This window comes from Gopherus flavomarginatus, chromosome 3 (assembly GCF_025201925.1).
Source record: "Gopherus flavomarginatus isolate rGopFla2 chromosome 3, rGopFla2.mat.asm, whole genome shotgun sequence".
NCBI classification, from domain to species: domain Eukaryota; kingdom Metazoa; phylum Chordata; order Testudines; family Testudinidae; genus Gopherus; species Gopherus flavomarginatus.
In genome coordinates, this window is record NC_066619.1 from 6,563,594 (window position 1) to 6,591,023 (window position 27,430).

The 27,430-nt window shown below is 42.1% G+C and overlaps 1 protein-coding gene across 2 annotated transcripts in view; it reads left to right on the forward strand.

Annotated features, from left to right (window-relative positions):
* Positions 1-27,430, forward strand: part of KIAA1328 (KIAA1328 ortholog) — a 262,209-nt gene that overhangs the window by 214,511 nt on the left and 20,268 nt on the right. Inside the window, exons 10-11 of one of the 2 annotated variants that reach the window (XM_050943590.1) lie at positions 16,721-16,829; positions 19,578-22,632. In XM_050943590.1, coding sequence (XP_050799547.1) covers positions 16,721-16,829; positions 19,578-19,644 — 176 coding nt within the window. In that variant the 3' untranslated portion in view covers positions 19,645-22,632. Of the gene's footprint in view, positions 1-16,720; positions 16,830-19,577; positions 22,633-27,430 lie in introns of those variants that run through there. The other variant, XM_050943589.1, reaches the window with a different exon arrangement.

The window sequence follows — 27,430 nt, forward strand, 5'->3', positions numbered from 1 at the left end:
CTGTCTGGAGGAGAGGAAGGAAAACAATCAGATGACATCCTGAGGCATGAGATTTGATTGTGCTTAGAACTACGTATTTGTGTGTGGTGTTATTGGTCACAAAATTCCAGGCTTGGTTAGTGTACACAGAACCCCATTGATGTGGCAGCTTTTTAACTGGTAAATTTTAAAACTTGTACTAATTTTCTCCCCTCTTCTGTGTGTGTGAATTGTAAATTCTTTGGGAGAGGGACTGTCTTTCTTGTACATCACTAGCACAGTGGAGTTTCAATCCTGGCTGGGGCTTCTAGGCTCTGCTGTAATACAAATAATTAGTAGTAACGATCCCCATGCATGTGCCCTTCACACCTGGGTCCACAGAATATATCTGGAGACCCTGCACATCATCCTGATAGTGTTTCCACTCCCACATATAACTGTTGCATCAATTTCCAGAGCAGTCTTAGGGCAGGTCTACACTAGAAGTGTTACATCGGCACAGCCTGCACCGTGTCTGATGAAGGCACTCTATGCTTACGGGAGAACACTTTCCTGTCGGCATAATTACTCCACCTCCATAAGAGGCGGAAGCTATGTGGGCAGGAGAGCATATCCAGCTGACACAGTGCCGGTGTGGACAGCACTTAGGCCAATGTAACTTGTGTTGCTCTGGGGGTGCCTTTATCACACCCCTGAGTGACATACGTTAGATCAACTGAAGCAGTAGCATTGACGTGCCCCTCATCTTAGTCTTAGAATCAGAGAATTGTAGGACTGAAAGAGACCTCGAGAGGTCATCTAACCCAGTCTCCTGCACTCTAAACCATCCCTGACAGATCTAACCTGCTCTTAAAAATATCCAGCGATGGAGATTCCACAACCTCCCTAGGCAATTTATTCCAGTGCTTAACCACCCTGACAGTTAGGAAGTTTTTCCTAATATCCAGCAGTTTAAGCCCATTGCTTCTTGTCCTATTCTCAGAGATTAAGGAGAACAATTTACTCTCTCCTCCTTGTAACAATCTTTTATGTACTTAAAACTGTTAACAGGGCCCCTCTCAGTCTTCTCTCCTCCAGACTATACAGACCCATTTTTCTCAATTTTCCCTCATAGGTCATGTTTTCTAAACCTTAAATCATTTTTGTTGCTCTTCTCTGGACTTTCTCCGGTTTGTCCATATCTTTCCTGAAATGTAGTTCCCAGAACTGGACACAATCCTCCAGCTGAGGCCTAATCAGCGTGGAGTAGAGTGGAAGAATTACTTCTTGTGTCTTGTTTACGACACTCCTGCTAATACATCCCAGAACTACGTTTGCTTTTTTTGCAACAGTGTTACATTGCTGACTCTCATGTAGCTTGTGATCCACTATGACCCCCCAGATCCCTTTCCTAGGCAGTCATTTCCCATTTCGCATGTGTGCAACTGATTGTTCCTTCCTAAGTGGAATACTTTGCATTTGTCTGTATTGAATTTCGTCCTATTTACTTCAGACCATTTCTCCAGTTTGTCCAGATCATTTTGAATTTTAATACTATCCTCCAAAGCACTTGCAACCCCTCCCAGGCTGGTATTGTCTGCAAACTTTATAAGTGTACTATCTCAACCATTGATGAAGATACTGAACAGAACCGGACCCAGAACTGATCCCAACGGGACAGCACTTGATATGCCCTTCCAGCTTGACTGAACCACTGATAACTACTATCTTCATTGTTAAATTCCTCAGACTTTTGTTTGAGTGAGGCTGAAATGAGTAACCAGTGAACCCAAGCAATCTGCTTCATTTGGTGTCCATTGAAAAGGCCCCTTCTCCTTTTTCTCTGTCAATGGCAAAACCTCAGGGTGTATTCAGATTGTTTCCCCTCTGAACATCTAGCTTCTGCAAGACCATATCAGAATGACCTTACTACTCCCATTAACCATTAACATTATAAACTGTTTTGATTTTGGAGGCCTCAGCTGAAGTGATGAGTAACCTTTCTAAATTACCTAGCTTCCCTTCTACCTGCGATGGTGTAGCTGTGTTTACTTGGGTGCATCACCGAATCTTAGGTCCTTCCATAACTCTCGGGAAAAGTTACATTTGTGCTGAGTGAACTGGCTCTGCTTGTACAGTTGCTGACATTACTTTCTTGTTGATTTTTCTCTTATACACAGTGATTTCTGTTGATGCTTCTTAATTTTTCCTTCATTATTTCAATACAATGTGTCTCTGTGCCTTTTAGCAGAACTTTTTTAGCTCTAGCAGCAAGAATATTCCTTGACTTCAAAGAAACAAAGCAATCCTCCAGTTCTGTGTCTTTACAGCAGTAAATAGTGTATGTTGGTATCTACTAAAATCCAACAGCTTGTCTAGTTAAGAGGCATTGGAGTGGAAAAATGACTCTTCTGAATATTCTTGCCTTTAGGCCAGAAAACAAAGCTGTCCATTAGGCTCTCCTCTGCTATGTTGACCACTTCACTTATCTAACCATCTTTTAAGTCTCCCTTTTTGCCTTTTTCCTAGGTATATAGATCTCTCTGTGTTTAGAGAAAGGAAACAGCTGGTGGTATGTCACTGTAGTGAATCTGGCTTTCATGTAATAATGTATAGTGTGCTCAGCCCTTTCCCTTCTGTATAAAAATGATAAAACTGGAGGTGGAAAAAGTCCATGCAGGGCATCTAGTCCATACTTTCAGCCAGGGGAAAATTGTTCCCTACTGTGTGTTTTCCAGTGGTTTTTCAAACTTAGCTTTTTAGGGATTCGGGAGTAGAAAGTGTCATTTCACCTAAGGGAAGGCTAATAAATTAATTAGTTAATATTTGCAAAGCATTTTGATGATGTAAACTGTTATATAAATATGATCTATTATGAATATTCCTAAGGATTTATTTCCTGATTATCAGCCTAAATTTCCCATTGCTCACTTTCATTCCATTACTTCTTGGACCACCCTGAGGGTTTTCTCTTCCTTCTAAGTATTTCCACGTCCAAAATCTTGTGGACTATCATGTTTACTCTGTTAGTTGTTGTTTGATCAAGCTGAATATATTTACTTACATTAATCTTTCTTCATAAATGAGTCCTTCCAGGCCCTTAACCATTTGCTAATATCATTCTGATACTTTAGTTGCTCAAAACTGGATATAGTGTTCTATGTGCATGTAGACCAGCGGACTCACCCCTGCGGCGCCTCCTGCTGATGACTTCTGGGAATTAGCTCTTTCCAGCTCCGGAGCGCCCTCTGGCCGGTGATCCACCTGTCCTCTGGCCCCTGTGTCCCTCCCTGGATCCGGTGCTCTTTTATCTGAGCTGCCACCCCTCTTGGTAGAACACCTGTCTCTCAGGGTCTCCTCTTCCCCAGGGAACCCCTACCCACTATCCCCACCTTGCCTCAGTATATGGCTACTGCCAGTCATCGTCTAGTCCCCACACCCTGGGGCAGACTGCAGTATCAGCCACTCATCACTGGCAAGGAGGGTTTGGACCTGCTGCCTTGGCCTACCCTTGGGCTGCCCTCTGCAGCCCCCAGTACCTGTTAGCCCAATGCTAGGCCGCAGCCTGGGGCTTTCCAGGCTGGAGCTCCCCAGCTCCTCTGCCTTTCCCCAGCCCTGCTTCACTCACGTACTCTATGTCTAGCTCCCGGCAGCCAGGCCCATTTCCCTCTACAGGCAGAGGGGGACCCTTTTCTGCCCCTGGCTTCTCTGCCTTTATAGGGCCAGCTGAGTCTGTTTGGGGCGTGGCCCCAGCTGCAGCCACTTCCCCCAATCACCCCAGCCTAAAAGCTGCTTTCTCCAGCCGCAGCCCTGTCCCAGGGCTGGTTTTAACCCTTCAGGACAGGAGCAGGGGTCCACCCTGCTACAGTGCAGTTACATCAGTTCCATTTAAAGGGCAGCTATAACTTGTGCATGTGTGCCCTGGACCATATTGGTTCTTTTGGGCTGCAAGTCAGCTTGCAAGCTTATGTCTAGTTTACTGTCTGCCATCGTTCCTTAGATCTACGTACCTTCATCCCACTGACTATCTGGTTTTTAATTATTCCCCCCCCTCATGTATTAGCTTTAATTTTTCCAGGTTGAATATTTCCTTCGCGTAACTATGCCCTCTCTATTTTTTCTCCATCTTTGAGGTATTTATGAACCTGCAATTATAATTAAAGTGTTGTCTTTCAGAACCACCTCAGTTCTCCATGGCTCTTCATAAATAATTACCAGTAGTTTCAAAAGTTCCTTAGGTAATTCCCTTTTGCCCTGGACTGTATGCACTTCAGATCCATGGATTTGTATGTATTAATTTTTTTTCTAAGACCTCTTTTTATCAGCCTTTTATCAACAAGTATTCTATATTAACAACTAAAGATAGTTTCTTGTTTTCAATATGTCTTTTCTTTATTTTACCTACTAGAATGGATTTTAAAGTGTTTGGTAGCACAACCATTTTAGAATCATCATTTTAATCTCACCTCATTTATTAAGGGGCCTAGTTTCTTTCTAGCGATCCCTTTACCTCAATAGACCTGTGTTTGTTTTTCTCCCAATAGAGTTGTTATGTCCTTTTAGCTCACATGTATTTTCATTTATTCGGGTTCTTCTTCAAGTACTTGCTCATGTCCATTCCATTGTAGGCATGTGTGCTCGCCACATGCACAGGCGCTGGAAGTTTTTTCCCTCAGTGGTATCCATAGGAGATTGGCTCTGGCGCCCTCTGGTGTGGTGCGCGTATGCCACGGTATAAGGGGTGCTGCCAGCTCCCCCACCCTCGGTTTCTTCTTACCGCCAGTGACGGTGCTGGAACGTCTCCTTGCCTTGGCAAGCTTACTCCTCTCAACTGTGCCTAGCTGAGAACTTTCTGTATATAGTTGTTAGAAATTTGTTAGTTTTATAGTTCCCTTAGTGTAGACTTAGTGTTAGTTTGTTAGTCCCAAGCAGGACTTAGCCTAGGGATGGGGCATGCCCCGGTCCCCGGGCTTCAAACTTTGTGTCTGTTGCAAGAAACCTATGTGAATCAGTGATCCTCATAGAAGCTGTTTGAAGTGCTTAGGGGAAACCCACAGTGACAAGTGTCGAATTTGCAAGAGATTCAGACCTCCTAGCACCGCGGTCTCGGAGTGGAGCGCACTGGCAGCACCAGCCTCAGACCGGCACCAGTTCCCACCCGCCACCCCGGAGAGCAGCAGAGGCACTCAGCACCTGGCAGTGCCATCCATGCCAGAGGCCTTTCAGGCCACAAAGGGCACTGCACCAGAGGGTCGAGACGCCAGTCCCTGGTGCCCTGTCACCCATCGCCAGACTGCCAATACGGTTCGCTATGAGCGCATCGATGGTCTCCAGCACGGCGGTCCGTTCACTCAGATTCCCACTCCCGCTTGATGGAGCAGCATCACTCACTAAGCGTAAGGCATTGATCACAGGGATACCATCGCCGATCCGCTGAACGGTGCCAGGATCGTGGCACCGAGAGCCACCGCCCTTGTACAGATCCTCAACAGAGGTCCAGGGCCAGAGCTGACCGAATCTGGATATACAGATGGCCTCGGCACTATCCTGGTCCTCTAGACACGTATCCCCCTCCTTGGTCTCCAGCTGCAAAGAGGAGATCCTGCCTGCGGGCTAAGGGCCACCCATCAAGGGCACCAGCATTCCCCGCTGGGCCACCAGTGGCAGCTTGGCCCCAGAGCCAATGGCCTGTCCCCTGGCAACTCTGGAACCCCTGGGGATTTTCCCAACCATCGCAGGGGCATAGGTCAGTCTTGGGGGCATCCGACAAACGGTCAGTAACAGTCTCCAGCCTACCTCATGACTTGGACACGAAGTCAGAGCAGGTTCCCCAGGATCAGCCAGCCTCGGCTGAGGGTCCCATGGCAGAAGCAGCAGAGTTGGTAGACCTGCCTATACCTGCCTCCTCCTGATCTTCACCTGATGAGACAATAGCGGGGCCCTCTCACCCAGTTCCCCAGAATGATGCCAAGGCTCACCAGGAGCTCTTGAAGAGGGTTGTCTCAAACCTAGGGCTGGAAGCCAAGGAGCTGGCGGAGCCCTCAGACTTCCTATCTGATGTACTGAATAAGTTGCTCCCTGCCAGGGTGGCATTGCCTGTGCACGAGGGAATGGTGAAAAATCACTAAGGCCCTGTGGCAGACACCTTCCTCACTGCCCCCCATCTCCAAGCTGGCAGAGCAAAAATACTATGTCCCCTCCAAGGGATATGAGTATCTTTTTACCCATCCTGCTGTAACCTCACTGGTTGTATCGGCAGCCAATGAGCACGACACCTAAGAACAAGTAGACAAAGAGGCTCGATCTCTTTGGTAGAAAAATTTATTCTACATCCAGCCTCTAGCTGAGAGTGGCCAATCATCAGGCCTTGCTTGGCCACTATGATTTTAATATCTGGCAGTCCATGGCCAAATTCTCAGACTCGCTGCCAGAGGAACCCAGGAAGGAATTCCTGGCTATCCTCGATGCGGGCAGGGTGGTGGCTAGGGGCCCCCTCCAAGCAGCCTCAGATGTGGCAGACTCTGCAGCCTGAACCATGGCCTCGGCCATTTTGATCAGGTGAGCGTCCTGGTTGCAGTCGTCAGGTCTTTCGACAGAGATTCAACAGGACCTCCATCCAGGGCCTCCCGTTCGATGGCCTGGCACTGTTCTCCAAGGAAGCAGATAGTAAATGGCCAACCCTGAAAGACTCTAGGGCTACCTTGCTCACTCTGGACCTGTACATGCCGAGGTTGGCAGGGAAGCCGTTTTAAGCTGCAACAGACCCATAGGTTCGGGAGCCAACCTTGGTCAGAGCCCTTCCATAAGAAGGGCAAGGGCTGTAAGCGCCAGCGAGGCCACCAGCCGGCATCCTCTGCTCACTCGAGCTCCACCCGTAACCGACCCAGTGGGAAGCAGACATTTTGAGGGTGCGCTCGAGGGCAACCTTACAGCCTGTGTCCTGGATCCTGCTCTCCTGTTATTTTCCAACTGCCTGTCCTCCTTCCTCCCTGCCTGGGCCTCTATCACATCGGACCCGTGGGTCCTCAGCATAATATCAGGAGGATATACCCTCCAGTTTATTTCTATCTCCCCCACTCCTCTCCCCCTCCCTCTCCAGGGACCCTTCTCACGAGCATTTGCTCACTTGAGGTGCAAGGCCTTTTGCGGGTGGGAGCTGTGGGGGAAGTCCCACTGCATTTAAGGGGCAAAGAGTTTTATTCCTGTTATTTTTTAAGGCCAAAGGGAGTCTATGGCCTATCCTCGACCTGAGGAACTTCAAGAAATAGAAGTTTCGCGTGGTCTCCCTGGCCTCCATCATTCCTTCTCTGGATCCGGGAAACTGGTGTGCCACCAAGATTTGAAAGACACTTACTTTCACGTATTGATATTCCACAGTCACAGGTGGTTCCTACATTTCAAAGTTGGGACTGGCCACTGCCAATTTGCTGTGCCCCCTTTTGGCCTAGCAACAGCGCCAAGAGTGTTCACGAAATGCATGTCAGTGGTGGTGGCCTACCCCAGGCGTTGGGGTATCTGGATTTACCCATACCTCAATGACTGGCTCATCAAAGGCCTCTCCAGGGTCCAGCGCAGGGTCGAGATGCTGCAAGCCACTCGTCAAGCTCTGGGTCTGCTGATAAAAGAACAAAAATCAATGTTAATCCCAGTCCAACGAATAGAGTTTAATGGTGTGGTACTCGACTCTGCCCGATTCACAGTATTTCTACCAGAGGCCAGGTTCAGGGCAATGTCACATCTAATTGCCAGCATCACCGCTCATCCGCTCACCATGGCCCAGGTCTGTCTCAGATTATTGAGGTCCCAGTCATGTGGAATCCCCTGCTTCTCACCTAAGATGCCTGCTGGAACTAACAAGAACTGTACCGGGGAAAGAATTGGACCCAGACTAAGAAGGAGTCGAGTCTGTGAAAGAAGCTTATTGGAACATCTCTGAGGGTGAGATTTACCTGTATTCAGTTTCTTAATGTATTAGGCTTAGACTTGCGTGTTTTTGGTGTTACTTGGTGACTTACTTTTTTCTGCCTGTTATTACTTGGAACCACTTAAATCCTACTTTTTATTCTTAATAAAATCACTTTTGTTTATTATTGAACCCAGAGTAATTGATTAATACCTGGGGGAGCAAACAGTTGTGCATCTCTCTCTATCAGTGTTAGAGAGGGCGGACAATTTACGAGTTTACCCTGTATAAGCTTTATACAGAGTAAAATGGATTTATTTGGGTTTTGGATCCCATTGGGAGCTGGATGTCTGGGTGCTGGAGACAGGAGCATTTGCTAAGCTGTTTTCAGTTAAGTCTGTAGCTTCAGGCCCGTGGTTCAGACCCTGGGTCTGTGTTTCAGCAGGCTTGCATGTCTGACTCAGCAAGACAGGGTTCTGGAGGCCCAAACTGGCTGAGAAAATGGACTCAGAGGTAGTCTCAGCACATCAGATAACAGTCCCAAAGGGGTCTCTGTAACCGAACCCGTCACACTTATGATTGGAAGGAATCTCAGTTGGCCATCTGGACCATTCTGAACTTTAGACTCTGGCATGGTATGTTTGAGGTGTGAATGTGGAGTGAGTAAGGTTTGTTTTGTAATTAAAAAAAGAGCATTTAGACTAGAGTATTATATACCAACACTGTGTCTGGTGTCTGCCTACTCCCCATCCCGTAGGGAGACCTCTATTGCGAGTCTAACATGTGGTGGAGAATGCGGAAGGGGGAGAGAGATTAAGGAGTGCCGGATTTCAAGATGAGGTCTTACAGTGTTGGGAAAGTCCATATTTAAGACTAATAAGGCTAACACCTTATTTGTAAAATTAAAAAAGAAAAAAAAAACACATGAAACAATACCATGTGGTGGTGTTATAATAATCTTTAAAACACTGTTTAAGAAGACAAGTCAAGGGGTGAAAGAGGCACCCCAATGGACTAAAGTTAAAGCCCCTTCTCTGTTAGAGAAGGAGATTATTGCATTTGGGACATGCCCTTGATTGGAAGATGCAGTGGAACCAGATGTAATATTTGATATCTTAAAAAACATGCTTAAGAAATCTGTACAGCTGTACAAGCCTAATGCCAGTAAAAAGCAAACGGCTGTAGTATGGCTGTTGTGGCAAGCTGTAAAAAAGACAATTGCATGTAGGGGGGAGGTCTATGGAAAGATACAAACATTACAAGAGAATTTTAAAACTTGCCAGGTACATTTGGAGTGGGAAGTAAGGCAGGCACAGATAATGCAAACTCCATTAAAACAAATGAGAAAACAAATACAAAATTTTAAAAAAGAATGATGGATTGAAAAAGATTAAACAGACAAAAATAAATTAGACCATCAAGTAATAAAAATGAAGCAGTTAATTCAAAATTTAACTAAGAAAAAGGAAGAAGAGATGGGAAGCATTCCTCACAGTTGGTGCCAGAAAGCTATCAGCATTAAAAAAGAAGGTAAAAATACAGACGCTATGTGTCCGAAAAAAAAATTGTGGTTTTTTTTCTATTTGAATTCCAATAATATTTGGTATGAAAAGAATCTGCAAGGAGGTCAAGAGTAAAGAGAATTTGACCAGCCTCAAGAGAGGGACTTTATACTAAGTTAAGAAAAAGAATAAGAAACTGCCCGGGAAAGCCTAAGCCAGAAATGCCTGTAAGCAGTAATAGAATGAAGGTCTACCATTAAGAAGGCAGCAGGGAAAATACAGTCAGAGTAAATATAAATAATTGCTGCGAGTTTGTCAAACTTACAGTTGATGGTAAAGTCATTAGGCCCAGTAAATATAAAAAAAAAACTAGCTACATGGCTAGTACGGTGGGCAGAGTTAGGAGGAACAGAAAATTTAAATATAAGTAAAATTTATAGATTAATTGGGGCAGCTACCACTGGAGAGATTAGACAGGCAGTAGATCGAGCGAGAAATGCTTTGGACAGGCAGCCAGAAGCACACCAACTAATACCACGATTTATTATGCTGTTAGAAAAAGAGGTAGGTCAAAGACCCATAAAGGTGTTATCCAGTGCAGATTACATAAAGCATGAACATTCACCCAGAAATTACCTGTTAAGAAAAATAACGTTAAAATTATTGACTGAAAAAATACAACCGGTGACTAATCCCAAGGCGAAGGTCACCAGACATGTCACAGTTAATTCTTTGATGGCAGTTGATTTAAATCAGAGGGAATTTTGAAATAATGTGTTTTAAGGATTGAGCAAAAATGTATTAGCAATGTCTACTAATTTGGTAAACCAAGCAGCCCAGAATGAGAAGTTAAGTATTACGGATGCACTGGAGCACTGGACAGTATGCCAACAAGTAACAGAAGGGGAAAGCCAGGTAAAAGCATTAAAACCAAAAGTTTAAAGCAATGACATATTCAAATGAGAGTGTTTATAAATCAGAATACCATATAAAAAAAAAAAGGCCACAGTAAAGGACAAAACACCCCATCCCAAGGAGGTGGAAGGTGGAATAATCAAAATAAGCCCCAGAAAAAAAGGAAATGTAATTTGAAATGTCGCTTGGAGGTATTTGAAATTAAGGGAAGAAGATATAAATAAGTAAAATGGAAAATGTGCTAATAAATAATCAAAAAATGCAAAGAATAAAGGAAAAAAGGTAGAGAGTGGGGTAGTAAAAAAAAATTGTGTTGTGTGCATTATATTTTAAAAAGAAAAAAATAATACCAGAGCTCGAGCAAAGATAAAAAGGTTAGTGTAAGTATTTAAAATAATACAGCCGGAGGCATCAAACATTACTCTTATGGAATAATGGCCATGGATTCACTATTAAGAATCCTCATAATTCAAAAAAGGTATAAATATGGCTTTTGGATTTTACGTTTTTTAAATATTTGAAAAAATGTAGGGGTACACAAATATATATATATGAAAGCATTTCTAGAATAAAAGTATAAATAAAAAAATACATTCGATTGTTCGTGGGACAAAATAAATAAAAAACAGAAAAAATAAACATTTTAATCCACAATGGCCAAATATTATTTCTTTTTTAAAAAAATGGCAATTTCTCATTGGTATTATATTTTTAAAGAATAGTCTCCTAGTGTCACAGCTCTTCTATATTTTATGCTACATCCTATTGTAATATTATTTGGATTAATAATTTTGTTAACCTTTAGTATGCTATGTTTATACTGCCGAATAAAAAAGGAAGAAGTTTTGGAGCAAGAGATATATAAAATTAAATTGCTTGCAAAATTATAAAGTAATACAGTAATTAATGGAATTAATCATGTATCAAGAGGGGGAATGTTGGGAGATAGATATATCTATCTATCTATAGATAGATAGATATACATTATGATTCATATATCCATGTAATATGTTATAGGTCATTGAGGCCTGGTATGAATGACACATGCTTGACATAAATACGTGCTGGCAACCAAAGCAAGAACTTAAGGTCAAGGGCTATTAGAACTATTTGTACAAAAACAATCTTGTTATGTTCCAAGAAAAATATGGAAAATCAGCAGAAAAGGAAACAACACTAGCTGGACTAATATAAAAATGTATAAGAATTGGAGGAAATGGCACACCTTGGATCATGGCGGCCCACCCAGAATTGTCTCTTTAAAATTATGTGAGTAAAAGGCTTAGTAAACAAAGGCAAAAAAATGATGCTGCAACTAAATGAACTGTAAATGAACTGACTTCTGCAAATCAAAGTCGTATATTAATCCAAAGCCCCATGTAGATATAGATGTGATTTTCAGCAGCTCCTCACGTCTTATATTCTAACGATCAAAAGGAATCTCGACTGGCCATTGGGACCATTCTGTCCTTTGGGCTCTGGTATAGATGTTTGGGGTGTAAATGAAAAGTAAGGTTTGTTTTGTAATCAATAAAGAGCATTTAAAGTATTATATACCAACACTGTGTCCAGTATCTACCTGCTCCCCATCCCATAGGAAAACCTTTATTGTGGGTCTAACAATGGAACCTCAACCCAGTCCTCTCCAGGTTCAGGGGTTCCCCCTTGGAGCCCATGGCTTCTTGTTCCCTTTGGCATCTGTTGTGGAAGGTTGCATTCCTTGTAGCAATTACCTCAGCGAGGCATGTACCTGAGATCAAAGCCCTCACATCGGAGCCACTATACACGATGTTCTACAAAGACAAGGTCCAGCTGCAGCCCCATCAGACTTTCCTGCCTAAAGTGGTGTCGCATTTCTAGGTTAGCCAGGATATCTTCTTGCCAGTGTTCTATCTGAAGCCGCACATGACCAATGAGGAGAGGCGGCTGCATACTCTGGATGTCTGGTGTGCCCTGTCCTTCTGCCTCGAGCACACCAAGCCCTTCTGCAGATCGACCCAGCTCTTTATTGCAATCACTGATAGGATGAAGGGCCTTCCAGGTTCTTCTCAGTGGATTTTGAATTGCATCATCACCTGCATCCGTACTTGTTACAAGTTGGTGCAGGCTGTGCCTCCACCAGTAGTGGAGGCTCACTCGACTAGGGCTCAGGCATCTTTGGCTGTCTTCCTAGCACATGTCCCTATCCCAGGACATCTGCAGGGCCGTGACGTGGTCTTCGGAACACACGTTCACGACCCATTACTCCATCACTCAGCAGGCCAGAGATGACGCTGGCTTCAGTAGAGCTGTGTTGCAATTGACACATCCATGAATTCCTACCTGCCTGCGGTGGTACTGCTTGGGAGCCACCTACAATGGAAGGGACATGAGCAAGCACTCGAAGAAGAAAAGACAGTTACCTTTTCGTAACTGTTGTTCTTCAAGATGTGTAGCTCATGTCCATTCCATGACCCGCCCTCCTTCGCCACTGTCAGAGTTTCCAGCAAGAATGAACTGAGGGTGGGGGGAGCCGGCAATGCCTCTTATACGGGTGCATACACGCGCCACTCCAGAGGTGCGCCAGAGTCGGTCCTCTACTGATAGCACTGAGGGAAAAACTTCTAGCGCCGGTGCATGTGGCAAGCACACACACCTACAGTGACCTCTGATTCGCTGTATTTTTCTTTTTCATTGCAATTTGTCTAATATGCCTTGAATGTAGCAGTGGCCGCAGATTCACATGACTTTTATGTAGCCACAGTGGTTTGTAGAATGGACTTCCATCTTGAGCAGTCTCTTGCAAGTTTTCTTCCTTCGGCAAGAGTCTATACAGAAGGATGTCGGCTTCCTAAATCCTAAACTGCATTTTCCAACCTCATTCACGGTCAGCCTCATGCTTCACTTCCTTCGACCTCAGCTCTATAAGCCTTCTGTAAAACCATATCTTCTTCCGCACATTGGATGTGCACCATTGCTGTCATCTTGTTCTCAACTGGTGCAAGGCAGTAACTTGACAGGATTGTCTTAACTTCTCCTTGTTTGTGACAAAATCAAACTAAATGTTAATACATCATAATGTTTTACACTGAAATCTGTTTAGTTTCCTCTCCTCAGCTGTTCTTAATGGCCATGTTTCTGCCCCATATAACAGTCATCATCACTTATTCCTTGGGTGCTTGTATCTTAGTTGTCACACAGACATCCCACAGCCCAAGCAGATGTGCTTTGAAGTGCTGAAATGCCACTGATATGAGACTGATCCAACGTGTGACTTTCTTTGGATATAAACCCTTCTGCTGTCAACCAACTAACCGGATAGATAAAGCTGTTCAGCCATTCACTGTCTTTGCTATCTACATGCAGTGCTGGCAGGTCATTAGTTTCTATTTTATCGGAGGTATGTATGTATAGCTTCGGTTTTATCACCATTGATCTTAAATTCCGTAGATTCTGCAGTTTTTAAGAGCTCTTCCAGTATTAGCTGTAGTTGGGCAGTAGTCTCTCCAAGTAAGTTAATGTCTTCCATATACTTGAGATGAATCTGTAAATCTCAATGTTCGACTTTGGCCTCAATCAGTTTTGTCATCAGACAGTCTATTACAACCTTAAATAAAGTAGATGGGAGAACTCCATTCCTTGGTGTACTCCTGATTTTACTGAAAACCAGTTTGTAATACAACTGTTGACCGCATACCGCTAAGTGTACTGCAGTACGGTTCCTCCACTAGGCACACTAAATCCTCAGGCACCGCAAACTGGCATAGTAGTATCTACAGGCCTGATAGATTAATTGGAGCCAAAGGCAGCTGCAAAGGCCTATAAATGCAATGTTAACTTCCTCTTGTCACTCTAGTAGTTTTTCAATAACGTTCTACAGAATGTATATAGCATGGATTGTAAATCGACCTGTATGGAAACTGCACTGGTTGTCTTTCCTTTTGGGGTTGAGACAATATTTCAGTCAGTTCAGTAGAATAATCATAAACACCTTCTCTGGGACTGACTGCGGTGATATTCCCCTTTAATTTGAGCAAACTGATTGCTCTCCTTTTTTTGAAAAAAGGAATGATGCAGCCCCTTTTCCAATATTCTGGAATGTGGCAGGTTTCCTAAACTTTTAAGAGAACTAAGGAGCCAGTGAATTAAATCCGAGCTTCCTTTCTTTAGCAGTTCTAGTGAAATGTTGTCAAGAGCAGGTACTTTATCATTTCTTAACTGTTTGACTACAGGCATCACTATGCCTTGTTATGCAGTAAGAATAAAATGCTTCAGCCTTCTCCGACACTGAGATATTAATACTTTCTCTCACATTCATTGGGCTTCTTTATTTCTTCAGTGTTATTTTCTCAAAATCTAATACTCTTGTGCCACTATTCTGTGAAGTTTTTCTTCTCTGTTGATTCACATGATTTGTTTTCTCATGTTTGATTTTTCAACCCTACTAATTGTGCATAGGCTTGGAGGTCATTTGTTTCAGCATGCATGTCTCTATGGGTATGGGATAGCTACTTGGTGCCATCTACAAAGTCAGAGTTCTCTAACTTCTGTGTGGAAGTCCATTGTATGCCCCTGTTCTGCGGTCTTAATGCTTTCTGGGACTGACATAGAAGAGGTTTGATATTTGATATATTTTGGTGGAAAAGCTGGAGATATTAAAGCCAGAATCATGAAAGCCAGACATGCCTTTGTAGCTCTAAAGCCAAGCTAGATAAATAGAAATCTTGCCCTCCAAACAGAAGTTTGAGTATTTAACACCATTGTACAGTCAGTCTTACTATATGGTGCTGAAACTTGGAGGCTTATTAAGACCTTACTGTTTAAGCTCCAAGTTTTCATAAATAGCTGCCTTAGACAAAACTTTAATATCAGATAGTCAGAAGAAATCACAGAGAACTCTGGAGGAGGATGAAACAGAAACGGATAGGACAGGAAATTATGGAACAAAAATGGAGATGGCTAGGACATACATGGAGTAGAGACAGGTATTGAGCTGGAATTACCAGGACAAGAAATTATGAGATAGACTAAGGACAACATGGGAAGACAAGGTAGAAGCAAAAGTGCAAGCTATCAGAATGACATTGGAAGACACCAAGACTGCAGCAGTAGACCAGCAAAGATGGAAGGCAGTGATGAAGGCCCTATTTCCGCATGGGATAGAAAGGCATAAGAGAGAGGAAGAGAGACTGCTCTGTGAACCTGTTTCTGGATATGTTTTATTCAACAAGGGCAAGCAAGAGGTCCCCGGTCTTTTATTGTGGATGCACGTGTTGCCATGGATGGTGGTCCCAAGGGGCACCTGGGTAACATGCATTGCCATGGTAATTCTAAGAATTCCTTGAGCAGTAATTAACTGTTTGTTCTTGCCACTCAGTGCTAACACACAGTGTAGTAGAGTGAAGCTGGAGGAACTTTATTCTTTTTTTAAGCTACCACCAAAACACTAATTCAGTTGTTCTTACAATAGGACTCAATTGTGTGTGTGTGTGTCTGTGCATGTGCATATTTGAACCCTCAGTACATTTTCAAATAATGTTGAGTCTCACTGGCATCCAGAAAACTGTGGAAATTCAGTATTAGCTGAAATCCATCGTTGATTTCTCACTATGATTTCAGCATACATGACAGGTAGTATTACCCATTGTTCAGAAAGCTCTAAAATACCTAGGCACAATGGTGATACTTAATAGTCAAGCTTCTAGTTTTTGCTGACACTTGGTTGTCACACATTTAATGTTTGATTAGGCAGTGTTTAGGGCAAAGAGCGGGGGCACCGGCAATCAGAATGTACAGGAATTGCCATACTGGATTTATATTCCTAGCTCTGCCACCAACTTTCTGTGCAGCCTCAAGCAAGTCACTTAACTTTAATTTGCCCATTTGGAAATCATACTTACCAATAATCCTTACCAACTTCACAAGGGTGCTGGGAGGTGTTAATCATTGTTTGTAGTGCTCTAATGAAAGGCATTGTAGTAAGCTAAGTGCAAAATGTTATTACTTTTTTGGGAGGGAAGGAGAGAGGGACAGACCAAGAGTTTTGAGGGTTTGGATTCATATATTCTTATGGTGATACTTAAAGAGAAGACAAGGAAAATGTAACTTCTTGTGGAAGCTATGAGAGCTGCAGCTTTAAACTAAAATTGATACGGTGGACATTCCAAGCCATGACGGCAATGCAAGTCTGTCAAACTTTGGAAACATAGTAGTAATATACAGACTGCAATGGATGGTATATTATGAAAATATAATTCAGCATGATCCTGAAAATGCATTCTATTCACAGCACCTGTCAACCGGTAACAAATCCTTTGGTTGCAGTCTCACTATATATACAGTACCCTGAAGAGTGGCACATCTTTTGGGCCTTGTATTATGTAATAATGCAAACAGTGAAGAAGCTGTCCAAAACTTTTGAGCCTCTAATACCCAGCTTGATTGCCTCTTCTCCTTTCCACAGGGGCAGCATCAGGATCTAGAAAGGATGCAGCTACATCTCCTGTACTGACAGGCAGCAAAAAAGAGCTTGTAACCACAGCCACATCACCAATCCAACATGACACATCACGGTAAGATGCTGGGTAATCTCTGGTTTAAGATTCTGCAAAGGCAACCATCATATTCCCCAAGATGCAGCGAAGTGGCTGTTTCTGTGATATTTCATGTTAACGCAAGCTGGATAATATAAACTAAAAACTGCCATGTCCTTTGACATTTATAGTAAGCCTTAAATTGCTTGTTAGAATAAGAAAAGCAGGAATATGCCAAGTTCTAACATTTAAGTTTTACTTAGATTTTAAACGGAAAGTTCCAAGTCCTGACATGTTAAATACATTTGTAAATAGTTTAAAGGGATGGCATAAACCCTGGTTAGGTTTTAAATCCACTTGAAGATTTTAATCCCCCTCCCCCTCATATTTTTCCCCATATTTTATCAAATGACATTTCTTTTAAATATCTTGTACAAATGTTATTTTATGTTTAATGACAAGCTACAAAATCACATTAAGTCAGCAATTCCTGATGATACCATGCATCAGCTAGAAAGGCTTTGGGAGAGCAACATTATCACTCTTATTCCAAAGAAAAAGAAGAAAGCAGAATTGTTGTTACCCTTATTGGACTGAAAAACAACTTGGCCTTTTTGAGGGATTACAATTCTAGGCATGAGTATTTAAAAAAAAAAAAACCAACACCACCCCATCCTTACACTTTGTGTCAACAGAATCTTTAGTTAAACTAGTTGAGTCAGTGTATGGTAATATAGGATTATACAGTGTTCTCGAATACTAGTTTGATTGCTCTGTGCCACAGGTGACTAAAATGTAGGACACACTTCACAAGAAGAGTTACAAATTACTTGAAGAAACTAAAGGGCTTGGCAGTTGAATCAGGGTTTAATAATTTTTTTTAACCCAATGGACTAAATCCTATATCATCTCTACGTTCTTGGGAGAGGCTGGCAGTTTATTTCTATCTTCTGAGGAAACTTGTGATATATAATAGGTGAAAAACTATTATTAATATTACAAATTTCTACTTATTCCATAACATAAACAACACTTTAAAAAAAAAAAAAAAGGATGATATTTCTGGAAGGATATAAAACCTGGGTAGATAGAAGGGTTCTGTTTTCCACAGCTACATGTTTAAACAAACAAACAAAAAAGCACAAAACTGCAATAAAGCATTATCTTCAGAAGCCAGCATTGTCTAATAATGAGCGTCTGTGAGATATCGTTGGGTATTTTCTAGTGACAATTTAGAAACAAGTTTAAAAGTACCCCACAAGCAATGAGGAGAAGGTATAAGGTAACTGTAGAAATCAAGTCATACAGAAAAAGGAATCTGATTAAAAAAAACAGAAAGCCCATACTAATCGCATGGGAGCATAAAATAATCATTGAGATATAACATTAAAAATTGTCACATACAGAAGTGATCAGTCAAATAAATCTGATTAGTTAATCGCATATTAGGGAATAAAAAAAATTGACAAATTCCAGGCTTCTCAGTGATCTTTCCTTTTCTCTCTCTGTGTTGGTACTCTGTGTAAGTGTAACTGACTGGGTTAAACAGCCATGTTGTGCTTTTCCTTACTCATGGGCTTCTCTAATTGAAAATGGTAAATGGAAAAGTGTTTCTGTGAAGGCCTACAGCTGATCTTATTCTTCATCAAGAAACCTGCATGCATAGTCTGAATTTATCACTGAATGATTACAAGCTCAGACTGCAAGTTTAACTCACTAAATTAATCAATACTGAGAAATATAGCTCTTTTGTGCCGCTAAAGTTAAGAGTCTGTCAGCATGTTTTTTATAATCCACAATTTGGGAGATTTAAGTTTAACTACAACAGTTTTCTTGGGACTGAAACTTGCTGTACAAAGCCTGAGCCTAAGAACATATTTAATTAATCTGCAGTAGATGTAATCTAATTATTTTTCACTATTTAAAATTATAGAGGCTAGATTCAGTTCAGGTTTATGCCAGCCCTAACTAGCATAAATCCTGGCATAGAGCAGCAGTAGTAGAAAATCTGCCATGAACAAGGTGTTAGAAAGTGTCTGCAACCCCCCTGCCAATGAGGGGCACGAGGGTGCTAGCACAGAAAGTGAAGGATGCTGGTTGGATAAGCAGGCATGGCTAGGGTGGCTAGAAGATGTGCTGGTTCTGTAGCCTCTCTTGGCAGTGTTCCAGTGGAGCCCTCCCTCGGTGTAAAATCTGTCTCTCCTGAGAAAGACAGTGTGGTACTACCTCCTGAATCACCCCTGAGGCCAAAAGGGTGGAGTAAAACTGGCTGTAGGTTTTAGAAATAGAGGAGTTGTGTTTTGAGATGCTTAGTAGTCTTAATTCTAGGTGCCCAAGATTTGTCTTCCAGAATGAACGTTAATAAGCTACTTTTAAGGGGTATTAAATGGACCCTATTTCGGTAGCTGAGATATTGACACTGGAAAGTAGCTCACATGCATGCCTGCCATGGCACAGCATGGTGTTTTAAATTTAAACTACTTGCAAGTCAGATGTCTACATCTGTGCAAATGTCTCAAAGTTTGGTTCACAGCAGGTATGGGAAGCTTTTCCATTGCATATCCTGACATTTTTAAACCCTGGTTGATGCAGGCTCAGCTTTCATTGCAAACCCATAACCAAGGTTCAGGTTGGGCAGACTCTAACAAAGGGCTAGTAGCCTTATTGGAAGAAGAGTGAACCCTGTTCCTGTCCTAAGAGCATAATTTCTTTGCCTGCTATAGAGAATCATCCTCTTAGGTGACTGCAGAATCTGTTCACCCCCCTCACTCCCTTCTTGTTTTCCAGAGGCAAGACAGTATTTTTGGCTGTGACCTACAAGGAAATGTCAGTAGGGAAGGAAACCTTGAAATAGAGACTATAACCTTTATTAAACCTCATATCACAATCCTAATTTTACATTTCCCACTAAGGTGTTGTCTACACTACACAAGTTTTGTTGATGCATGTTACACCAACAATCTAAAACTGGTATAATTACATAGCTTGTGCATATTCACACAATGCTCCTTCTGTCGGCAGGGCACATCCACAGTTGGTGCTCTAGCATCAATAGAGAGAACAGTGCACTGTGGGTAGTTATCCCACTATGCTATTTACCATCTTCTGCAGCTAAGAGTTGTGGGAGGGCAGAATGGATCACAGTGCATCATGGGCACATGTTCAACATCCCATGATGCAGTTTTTTCCATCCCATAGAATCATAGAAATTTAGGGTTGGAAGGGACCTTAGGAGGTATCTAGTCCAACCCCCTGCTCAAAGCAGGACCCAACACCAACTAAATCATCCCAACCAGGGCTTTGTCAAGCCGGGCCTTAAAAACATCTAAGGATGCAGATTCTACCACCTTCCTAGGTAACCCATTCCAGTGCTTCACAACCCCCCAAGTGAAATAGTGTTTCCTAATATCCAACCTAGACCTCCCACACTGCAACTTGAGACCATTACTCCTTGTTCTGTCATCTGCTGCCACTGAGAACAGCCGAGCACCATCCTCTTTGGAAACCCCCTTCATGTAGTTGAAGGCTGCTATCATCTTGCGACAGAGTACATTAATAGAAAGGAGTACTTCTCTATGGTATTGCGGGAGCTTGTGGTCCTGCAATTAAAAAAAAGGTCCTGATTCGCAGTACCACCAGACAACTCTGCCGTGTGTTCTACATAGTCTTCCAACTCGACCTCCTCGTCCATGATTTCATTCTTGGGGTTGAGCCCATTGTCTCCAGCCTCACCAAAGTATCCATGGGGCTCTTGGCAGCGGAGGTGGAGTCACCGCTGAGGACGGTGTCAAGCTCCTTATAGAAGCAGCAGATCTTTGGCCCAGCGCAGAGCAGTGGTTTGACTCCCTTGCCTTCTGGTATGCCTAACTGAGCTACTCTGTCTTCACACAGCACTGATGTGTGTCCCATTCATAGCCCTTATCCAACATGCCCTGAGAAATCTGACTATAGCTATCGAAGTTCTTACAGCTGGAGCAGAACTGGGACTGCACAGCCTCTTCCCACAGTGCCAGTAGATCCAGCAACTCAGGTGGGCTCCAAGCGGCAAAGCGTTTTCTGCATAGAGCCGCCATGGTCAGCTGGGAAGATGCACTGTGAGCTCTCCACGCTGACTTCTGTCGACAAAACTGTAGTGTAGACAAGGCCTAAGTGAAGGGATTCGAGAAGGTTCTACAGTAACTAGGCCTCAGCTCGGATATAACAGACCTGTGATCTCAGGAAAACAAATGGTCTGTTGCAAAATACAGATATAATGGTTATAAGTGAAAATATAAAGTCAGACACTTTCCTCAGACACACCAGTTGTGCAGCTGGCTCCGTGCAGAAAACTACTTCATCTGCACTGATCCCCACTGAAGCCTTTGGGTCATCGTGAAGGCTCAGGGGTGTCTCCCCATGCAGATGCAGTGTCGGGGCCTGACTTGGTGAGTCCTAAGACTATGCCGACCAGTCAAACCCAAAAAGAAGCTAGAAGGTTTTGAACAGAATCGGAGAACTTTGCTGAAATGCAGTCTCTCTCTCTCTCTTTCTCATGGCAACTAAGTAAAATTATTTCTGCTGAGTGTAGATACAGTCAGATGAATTTAAGAGATTGGGTGATAACCTGGAGTTTTAGTATTAATCCTAAATTTCCTAGCTGCAGCTTTAAATCAGGCCTTTAAAGCTAACTGAATGTATGTTTTTGGAGTTGAGTTCCTTTTAAATCACTTTTATTTCAATGTCTAAAAGTTCCTGCAACATGTATATTAAATAACAACCCATCTATACTATTATCAGTTAAACCACAAAGGCCTTTTGGAATTTTACCAACAGATTACATTGTGTTAATTTGTGTTTGGGGGGATTTTAAAAACAGAATTACTTACCCAATTGCCCAACACATCTCACATGAGGAAGATGAGTATTCAGGGACGTTGCAGCAAATTAATATTTGATGTTAAATGTAATGCACAGAGTATTTTTAACAGCGCACATTGGCATGCTCTACAGTCGATCCATTATACTGAATACTTATAAATAAAACACGGATGTGAGACAGCATTAACTTTGCATATACAGTAGCTGCTTTTGAGATGTAGGTGCCATGGATGCCTAAATGTGTTTCTGCTCTTAAAATGTTATACTATACTAAGTTCTTCCTTCTATAGAGATCTTGTAGAAGCAAAAACTTCTGAAGGAAAGGAAATGTTTTTTCCTGGTATCAGACACAATTTAAGATTCAAAAGGAGAAAAAGAGTCTTCCACTCCATGCCCAACTTATAAACATTTTAAGGAATTAAGACGGGGTGTGGAGGGGGGCAGTGAATGAGGTGGCGAACATGATAGGAGACAAGTTTTCTCTGTTCCCCAAGGAGAGCTAACAGCACGAAAAGTCCAATATAGTTGCATATGCGAGTGATAAAACCAGACGTTGGCAAATTAATCTCTCTTATTCACAGTGTAGGCTGTTAATTGTTCTCTCTGCTGGCTGTCGATATAATGTGAAATTTTCATTCCCCATTCAAGATGGAAAAAGTTGTGGCTGAAAATGTTAACATTTGCATTTTTATTTGTTGATTTATTTAAAGGACAGCCTCTCTTACAGCAATCCATCACTCAGTGACACCCCAAATATGAATAATGTATTGTAGACTTGCGGTTACAATGTGTAATAAGTGCCAGAGACAGTAGAAGAATGTTAACTATGTTGCAAATGTAATATTTATCGACTCATAGTTTATTGCTTTCGAGGTTCAATAATACTGGCCATAGGACATTAATATCACTTATCTTGATTTTAGTTGGGCACCTCTGTATGTAGAAATAACCCATCTATTTCATGCTTACAAAATAAATGTGAAAATTACAACACTTTGGTTTACTTTACTTAGAGCTTGCAGTGCTCCTTTTCTGCCATCTCATTTATTTGTATCCACACCAATCCCAAACCCAATCAGTCGACCCATATGGTAAGCACCTTGACACTCTTTATTCAGGGGCCTTATGGAATGGATGAACTATGTTGAAACACAAATTCTGACTTGGACTAGATTTGGACCATGTCTGTACTTCTGTTTCAAAGCAGTTGGAAAGGGAGCCATAAGTGAATTTTCTGTTGCATTTGCCTGAAAAGGCAATGGCTGAGATTGTAATGCCAATAACTTGCTTCTTGATAATGCATGCATACAAAATCGGTTTTTGTCTTTTATCAAATCATAGAGATGGAAAAATCTGATTAGGTCAACAATTTGTATGATGTAAAATTATGTTTGGGGACACTAGGGGGGTGTTAATTTTAAAAAATCAGAAGTTTGGCATTGGAAAGTCAGATCTGTTTTCAAAACTAAAATGTTCCTGGTTTAATAGGTAAAGGGAAAAAATGAACTGATTTTTGCCGCATCTTAGATATGCTGCTGTAGCAAACTGATATGCATCATCAGTCGCATCTTCCGTATTTGCACCACCATGCTGCTTCTGAAAATGATGGAGACAGGGGAAGGACCACTCTACATCTGCAGTGTTTATTAGTGTTGCTAAAATCCCCAGGCCAGGTAAACGTAGATGAGAACCTAAAATTGGAATAAGAAAACAAGTTAAACACTGGGAAATTTGTGACCTGTGGCTGAAAACAGCCTTCATCCTAGGAAACATACTCTTGGAAGACCGTGGAGTTGGGTTTAACCATGAGAATGCCATGCTTAATTATATGTAACACTGTAGTCACCAGCTTAATTGTGAAACGGTATTAGGTACATATACCTGAAGTTATCTAATCTCAGACATGAACAGAGACTTTTTATTATTTTTGTTATGAGTACAGAGAACACTTGCTTGCACCAAAGGGTACTGACAGCTGCTTGGTGATGGCAGTTTTGTTGTGTCCATTGCAGACAACGAAAATCACACCAGGAAATTCCGACACCTAGCGCAAAAGGATTAACGTTAATTAGTAACAGTCGGCTGTAATTGTCACCCTAATCAAAATGCAGAATTATGTATTTCTTAGTTATAAATAACCTTTCTAATTGTACTTGATGTATGCCAGTTTAATCAAAAAGTACACTGGCAAACAGGCAGATATTTGCATTAATCTAGCTCTGGATCTTCGCGTTTTTTTGATAGTCTTTTATTCCAAACTTGACTAGTTGGGGGAGGACTATTACAGCTGCATATTCCTTAAACGTTTTCCACCTATTCAGCTGTGTGGATCTGACAGGATTTTATATTAAAATGAGGGGAAATGTCTTTTGGGATTGTTCCATGCAACAGAAACCTTGTCAATTTTTGAAGTAGCTGGCAAGGTTTCCATCGCTCAGTGGTGTGACAATAAGTTGATTATGGTTTGAAAGTAATAATAAGCAAAGGAAAGTAGAGTACAAATAATATTACAAAGCTGGCTTAACCCTTTAGGTCTGCTTCTTAAGATGACACCATTCTTATGCACTGTATGTTTCTTGCACTAGCCTTTCCTACTCACTCCAAATCCCATGTTAGGTCAAAGGTGAAGGTGGTTTCAGTCTAGTTCCCATTTGTGTGTGTAACCAAACCACTAGAGACTTAGAACAATGAAACAAAGAGAAGTGCTCCCTGTCCTCTGGCTCCTCCTCATGCTCTGCTCTCCCCCATCATCAAAAAGCCCCATTCCTAAGCAACGGCTGCCTCTCCAGTTACTGTCCCATCTTTCTTCTTTCCTTCACTGCCTTTTCTGGCTCAAGTTCCTCTCCTACAATGGCATTCTGGATCCTCACCCACTTCACTCCACTGAAACTGCTCTCATCTAGGTTTCTCGCAGTCCCTTCTTGGACAAATCTTAAGGCCGCTACTCCATCCACCTCATCCTTGACCTCTCTGCTGCTCTGGCATTGTCAATCATACTCTCTTTCACTACACTTCATCCTTCTTTGGCTGCTATGACAATGTCCTCTGCCGGTTCTTCCTCATAGCACAGTGTCCACTCTTTTGTTACTGCTTGGTGGATCCTCCATGCTTTTTTCAATTGCATTCTGTCATCCTGCATTTAGAGGGCCAGCAGTGAAAGATTGTGCAGGAGGAGCTCAAGCTAAATATCACTCGTGTTCAAAGGTCTATGAAAGATGCCTCTGTCAGGGGGAGGAGATTTTGCCCCTACGGTCTGACTGTGCTCCTGAGATATCCTACTCTTCCTCCTGCATTTAGCTGGGTAGCAAGGGCCCTTGGGACCTGCAGCTGTTAGGTGATGCCCAAAAGAGAATGTGTCCCCTGCCTATTCCGGTCTGGACTCACTGCTCCTGCCATCCTTACAGGAGAAGTGCTCTAACTTTGTAATAAAAATAATTTGCCATGGATAGCAATGTCTTTTATAAGGGAATTTGGGGAGAGAGGAGATTGCTGACCTGGTGATGAACCATTTTGCTCTGTTCTTATCTCTTGAAATCCTCAAACCCCACATCAGCCAGACAGTAAATTACATGTTACCATACTTAGTTTCTCTCTCTTTTGAATAGACGCACCACAACTAAGCTCATCTGTTTGTATTTTGGCTTCCTTTATGATATTTTAATTACGAATTGGTCAGTATGAAGGCAGGGCTAGTCTAAATGTAGCATGACCACAGGACTGATGTAAAAGAAGCACAAATTTTTCCTGTTACGAATCATTGGGTTCTAATGGGTTCTTAGATAGTGAGCTCTTTGGTGAAGAGAGAGGGTGTGTGTGTACAACACCTATCACAAAAGGGCCTGATCCTGATTATGTCCAGGGCTACCGGAACATATTTGATGTTAATAAGGGAGGTCTGAGAGAGGTGAGAGTTGCTCCTGCTGTGGCAAACCCCTCCCAAGAGTGACGCCTTTGGTGGGTGGGAACGACAGAGTTTGAGGTGAAGGCGATGTTTCCACTGCTCTTTGAGATGGCCACTGGTCCCTTCTCTACCACCAAGTGTTCTTATTAGCTGGGACCCGCAAAGCTGCAGAGGAAATTTGAGGTCTGATTATAGAAATATGCTGATGGCCGATGGTTGCTGCTTATAATGCAGGGAGCACCCAGAGGTGTTGCCCGTTGTGGTTCCCTCTATCCCACTCCACGCAGTTGTGACATCAAGAATGGGGCAAAACTATGCTTTAAGAAGGGGTGGAGTTATGTACAGGAGAACCTCAGAGTTATGAACCCCTTGGGAATGGAGCTTGTTCGTAACTCTGAACAAAAGTTTGATTGTTCTTTCAAAAGTTTACAACTGAACATTGGTTTTAATACAGCTTTGAAACTTTTACTGTACAGAAGAAAAATGCTGCTTTCCCTTTATTTTTTTTAGTAGTATATGTTAACACAGTACTGTACTGTACTCACTTTTTACTTATTTATTTTTGTCTCTTCTGCTGCCTGATTGCACACTTCAAGTTCCAAATGAGGTGTGTGATTGACTGGTCAGTTCGTAACTCTGGTGTTTGTAACTCTGAGGTTCTGCTGCAGTGGAGATTTTTCTGGGGTAGACATTTGTTTTGTTTCTGTAAGGATGAGTTTTGCATGTGCTTTTATGTGGCCACACTAGCCCCTTGTCATTGTTTGCTCTTATGAGGGAGATGTTCCTGTTTCCTTAGCAAGTAAGATAGAACATTAAGCTTTCCTTTTTCATAGGTTGTCATGTATTATATTAGGTCTTTTTCTTTGATACTTGGCTGGACAACTACAGATGCCTTGAAGCAATGAATGAGTAAAAGTGGGTGGTTTTAGTTACTTGAATAATCCAGGTCAGGTGTTGAAGGACAAAGGCTCCTTTTGTCCTTATGACAAAATCCTCCCCTAAGGAAGACTTTCCAGAGGGTAATAGAGATTGTAGGAAATATGATAGTGTCTAAATCAGGAGAAATTGTCCATCCTCCTAACTTTAAAACAAAGGTTTTTTGGGGGGGTAGGGAAAGTGTCTTTTTTTTTTCCTTTAAAGTTTCTGTCTGGCTGTATTTCCTTTATTTAGTGTATCCTCAGTCTTTGTGTATGGTTCTTAATAGAATGGAGAATATTTGGGGAAATATGCATTCATCTCAATGTTCTTGGACAAAAGTCTCGGATGTGAAAAAATCAAAATTTAAAGCTCCATATGCTGACAATAGTGTGTATTGGGAATAACGTCACTGCAGAAAATGAAGTTACACTAGGGCTAAGTGACAAGAGAATCGGGCTCCAACTCTTCAAGAAAAAGATAGGGAAATAGATATTAAGCATACATCTTTGCACACTCAGACATCTGTTATTATTCATGACAACGTTGCATTGCATAGCATGCTGAAAATCTGGAGAACTGTTTAAGGTAGTTAAATCTTTATATTAGATGCTTCCAGTGTTTCTTGAGGATTGAATCATACAACATGTCTTCCAATGTTTGGCACAAATTTGAAGGGAATTTTAGGAATAGATGAGAGCATAGTCTCCTTTAACCCCACCTCAGGCTGTGGCAAGGAGATTTGTTATGTCAACTTGTGGTTATTCTTTGTTTAAGTTGAATCCATCAATTTCCACCACAGGATGTGATGGATTCTGTTTCTCTTCCTAAATCAGATGGTCCTGTTCAAAAACATACACTCTTGGGTAAATTTGTTTTTGTCACACACTGTGACTGGGGTTCTCAAGGTATCTCATCAGTATTCAGTTGAGCTTCTTAAGCAAAACAAAATATCCCCTCCTCCCCC